The sequence below is a fragment of the Rhinatrema bivittatum genome, chromosome 11 (assembly GCF_901001135.1).
Source record: "Rhinatrema bivittatum chromosome 11, aRhiBiv1.1, whole genome shotgun sequence".
Classification (NCBI taxonomy): domain Eukaryota; kingdom Metazoa; phylum Chordata; class Amphibia; order Gymnophiona; family Rhinatrematidae; genus Rhinatrema; species Rhinatrema bivittatum.
The window spans coordinates 40,835,519-40,840,427 of record NC_042625.1 but is presented as its reverse complement, the minus strand read 5'-3'; the positions used below and the strand labels follow the sequence as shown (position 1 = coordinate 40,840,427).

General features: G+C 56.0%; 1 protein-coding gene across 1 annotated transcript; it reads right to left on the bottom strand.

The window, feature by feature from the left end:
* Positions 1-488: 488 nt before the first annotated feature.
* Positions 489-3,497, bottom strand: FZD10 (frizzled class receptor 10). Its single transcript, XM_029571490.1, has one exon. It carries the CDS (start codon positions 2,724-2,726, stop codon positions 960-962), a length of 1,767 nt encoding a protein of 588 aa, XP_029427350.1. The 5' UTR covers positions 2,727-3,497; the 3' UTR covers positions 489-959.
* Between the last annotated feature and the right edge of the window lie 1,412 nt (positions 3,498-4,909).

Genomic DNA, 4,909 nt, shown 5'->3' with positions numbered 1-4,909 from the left:
GGGTACCACACTGAATTACCCAGGAAGCATTTTGTTTAAAAGAAAACAACAACAAAACTTTATAAATTAAGGGAACCCACATGGATAAGAGCAAGGAAATGTTGGGAGCACACAAAATTATCAAACTAAAGAACATTTTATTTTTTAATAAAATAGTAGAGCATGAAGAATGGATTGTATGTACAAGTATATACAAAAATATAACTGCGGGCAGAGCAAAGAGAAGCACATTGTCCCCAGCCTCCTCTGCTCTAACTAGTGCTTTATCTATTCATGGCTAGGATTTGTTTAACAACAGAAAAGAGTCAATAAGCCCTCCAGGTCCCTTTTAATGGACCCCCACCCCCCCCTCCTCTCCCCAGCCCGCCCCCTCCCTGAATCAGCCCAAACGTGTATAACATTGGCTTGATTTCCATTAAAAAGCCACCAAGTGTAAGGCTAAAAGGGTTTCTGGCGGCCCGACCCCCCTTAGTTCCTTTGTCGGGGGCCCTCCTTTTGTTGCCTTTTATGCCCAGCAAAATACTTGTTTCTCTTTTTATGTCATGCAAGGAAAAATGTATCGCACATCCCTCTTTTCTCCGAGTCTGTTTGGGCTGGGCCCCCCGGGTGAAAGCTTTGATGTTGCTGCAGGCGAGGCCTTGGGAAGTTCGGGAGACAGGGCCGGGGCTAGAGAGGGAGGGAGAGAGGCAGGCCAAGGTAGTAAAGGGGGTAGGGGCTCTCTTCCTAAAGCTGAGCTCCCTAAAACTTTGGAAATCCTGCTCAGTTACCTTCACCCGGGAAGCGGCGACTTGCTCAGAAGTCGGGGACACCCCGGTAGCACAACCAACCCCCCCCCCCCCCCAAAAAAAACCCAAACCAATGCTGAAAGTACCTTTCCCATTCGCCGGGCTTCAGTTTACCTGACCTGGCCGCCTCTGCCACTTGTTTGCCAAAAGCCCCCTCTCCCCCCCCTTATCTGCTCACACACAGCTGGGAGGCGGCTGCAGCGGGGCCGCCTCGTACTTTCCAGCCGGCAGCTTAGGCTTCTTGTAGGCCCCTCCGCCGGCGGCGGCGACGATGGCGACGGCGCTGGCGGCTTTCCGTCGGCTCCGCTTCGTCAGCCGTCGGCGGCAGACGCCCCGCCAGGACTGCAGCGTCTTGGAGGTCCAGACCCACATGCCGCTCGTGATACCCACCACCAGCAGCATGAAGACCTTCACCATGAAGATCTCCACGGCCGGGATGGAGGCGGCCAGGCTGCAGTCCGGGGCGCGGCCGGCCTCGCCCGCCCGGCACGCCTCGCCCGCGGCCAGCAGGCGCCAGTGCTCCACGTTGAGCCGCTCGTAGACGTAGCAGGCGATGACGCACGTGGCGGGCACCGTGTAGAGCACGGAGAAGGCGCCGATGCGCACCATCAGCTTCTCCAGCTTGGCCGTGTTCTCGCCGCCGCTGCGCATCACGCGGCGGATGTGGAAGAGGGCCACGAAGCCGGAGAGGACGAAGGAGGTGCCCAGCACGAGGTAGCAGGCCAGGGGGATGAGCACGAAGGCCGTCAGGGCGTCCACGTCCATGCTGCCCACGTAGCAGAGGCCGGTCAGCTCGTCGCCGGCCACCCGCCGCAGCACCAGGATCAGGATGGTCTTGACGGCGGGGATGGCCCAGGCGGCCAGGTGGAAGTAGCTGCTGTTGGCCTCGATGGCCTCGTGGCCCCACTTCTTGCCGGCCGCCAGGAACCAGGTCAGGGTCAGGATGACCCACCAGAGGGAGCTGGCCATGCCGAAGTAGTAGAGGACCAGGAAGACGACGGTGCAGCCGGTGCTCTCCAGGCCCTCCTGGATGACGTAGAGGTGGCCGCTGTCGCGGTCGCAGGCGATGCTCTCCCCGCCGGCGAAGAGGCGGATGACGTAGCCGGCGGAGTAGGCGCAGTAGGACATGGAGAGGAAGATGATGGGCCGCTCGGGGTACTTGAAGCGCTGCGAGTCGATCAGGAAGGTGAGGACGGTGAAGGTGCTGGAGAAGAAGCACAGGACGGACCAGATGGCGATCCAGACGAAGGCGAACGTCTTGTCCTCCTGGCTCCAGTAGACGTCCACGCCCGGGGCGCAGAGCGGGGCGCAGGAGGCGCTTTTCTCCACAAAGTGGAACTTGCCCTGGTTTTGGCAGGCGCCTCGGGTGCCGGGGCCCTCCCTGGGGTGCGGCTCGTGGCCGCCGCCGCTGGGTCGCTGCGGCCTGAAGACGGGGGGCAGCATGCTGGAGCCTCGGGGGGGCTCGTCCGAGCCGTTGCTGGGCGCCTCCATGCAGAGGTAGTTGGGGTCGTTTTTGTTGGGCAGCTTGCCGCAGTCCAGGGACTCGGGCCACCGGAAGTTGAACTGCTCCATGACGGGCGAGCACCTCAGCCGGGCCTGCTCGCACATGACCCTGCAGGCCGGGATGGGGGTGGACACCTGCTCCGTGCACATGGGGGCGTAGAGCGAGCACAGGAAGAACTTCAGGTGCCCGTGGCAGCCGTACTCCACCAGGGGGGCAAACTCGTGCAGCTGGATGGCGGCCTCCCGCTGGTTCTCGTGCCCCATCAGGTTGGGCATCTTGGTCAGGTTGTAGCCAATGTCCTTGCACATGGGAATCTCAATGGGCTGGCACTTGCCGTCTCCCGGGCGCTCGGAGTCCATCGAGCTGATCCCGGCGCAAAGGGAGCTGGCGTGCCAGAGCAGCAGAGCGGCCCCGACGCAGGTCCTCAAGGGGCACATCCTCGCCAGCCCCCGGTAGTCACAAGATCAGCCACCGGGGGAAAGGCAGCGTACGAGTCTCCGAAAGGGCAGGGCGGCTGCAGCCTGCAGGGACATCACAGGAGAAGCTGCCCCGCCACTTTCCCCCTCCCCTGGTAAGGTTTTGCCTTACTTTGCCGGCTTGCTTGGTCTCTCCCTCCAAGTAGCCAGGAAACTCCGCTCCGGATCCATGAGGCGCCCCACCGAGGCAGGGGGAGAGGGGGTCCGTCCACTGCAGCCCAGGCTTGCCCCCCTTCTCCTGGCTCCTGCTGCAGCTTTCTCCTCCTCCCGTCGGGTCCGGGATGAGGAGCCCGAGCTTTCCTCCTTCCAGCGGCGAGGACTCGCCTTCCCGCGCTCGCCCCTCTCTCCAGCGATTGCCGAAGAAGAAAGCACAGGCAAGTCCGGGGGCGATCGGAGCGGCTTTCTTGTAGGTCCAGGAGTCCGATTTCCGCCTCTGGATCCGGGTTGAGCTTCTGGGGCTGTGTTTGCAGCCTCCCTGCCCTTCTCTGCAGCTCCAGGGGCTGGAACAGCTGGGTTGTTTTTTTTTGGGGGGGGGGGGAGGAGAGGGAGGGGCCGTGTCCCGGGATAAAAATCCGAACAGAGCGATCCGCCCTGCCTACGCCATCTGCTTTGCATAAGAAAGGTGAAGCTGACAGGGCGATTACTTGCCAATGGGTCGGTGCGCCTTGAGCCCTCCTTCAGGACCCCTGCAGGGGCTTCCCTCTCCCCCTCCCCTTTCTTCACTAGTTCTTTGCTCTCTTTCAGTCGCTCCCCCCCCCCCCCCCCCCAGAAAGTTTAAACCACTCCGGCAACCTCTAACCCCCTCCGCCGCAGGTAGGAAGGAAATCAATGCAGATTCTTCAGCTCTGCTAAGGGGACTGTGCTGCTGCCTCTTGACTTTTATGTTTTTTTTTTCCTGCGTGTGCTCTCCTTGGTGGTGCCCATACCATCCACTGGGTTTCCAACACTCAGAAAAGCAAGTTGCTTTTCTTACAGCCCTCAACTATCTTCATACAAAACGGGCTGAGTTGATTTTTTTTTCTTTTTTGCAATTGTTACTCTAGGAGTGGCCCTGAAACTACAGAATATTTAGGGATCCTTCTGATGCACCGAGATTTCTAACGCATGAAGCCAGGGTTGAAACTTAATACTCTCCCCCTTCCATTGCCTGAGATACACGTTTAGCGCCCGACCTACTAGCATTTTCCCCCATAGGCACAATTTGGAGGAAAGCTGGGACAGGGAATAACCGATTATAATAACCCGAATGCAATTTGCCTTGAGCTACCAATGGAAAAGGTGGGGCTTCATTCTAAATAAAATGATATTTCTTCCTGTCCGAAAACCTTGATCTCAACTGTTGGGAAGTGGAAAAAAAAACAAAAAACAACCCAACCCCACACACATATCCAGCCGTGGTTGTCAATCTATTTTCCTGTCACTATTAAATATAAACACAGATAAATACAACAGGGAACACATCAAAGGAAGGAGCTGACCTGTTCCAGCAACTGAGCTTATTTAATTGGCACGGAAAAAACCCCAAGAAGAATGGAGCAGCCTCGGCTTATTTCTGATTTAAAAAAGAAAACCAAACCCAAAAAACTTTATGAAATTTCACATGCTGCTGGGGGCAGAGATAATCTTCCCTCTCCAAACAAATTGTTGGTTTTCCTGCTGCTCTCAAGTAAGGAGGTCAAAGCCAGGGCTGCTGTTTACCTCAGGCAAGGTTGGTCTAGAGAAGGAAAAAACACAAAAAACAAGCCGTCATAAAATTGGTTCCCTATCACTTGCACTTTCCCCAAACTGATAAGAATTAAGATGGGTGTCACTAATGTTCTCTTTCTTTAAAATCTCTCTCTCCCTCTCTCTTCTGATCTCACCAAGCGCCCCTCAGTCTAAGCACAATTGCTTTAGTTCAAAGGACAGTATTGATTTTGCTTAAGATAGTAAGAATCCTGGCTCTGGATCTGGGCTTTTTGACAACGATTCTCAAAAGAGAGCTCCCATTTCAAAAGTGCAACTTTAAATAGCATTTCCAGTAGAAAATTCGAGTTACTTTCTTGGTCCATACAAAAGTCGCTAGAGAAAAAAAAAAAAGCCCAGAGAGAGAAGATTCTGACCGGCGACCTAAAGTTGCATTTGTTTTTTGTTGTTTTTTTTTT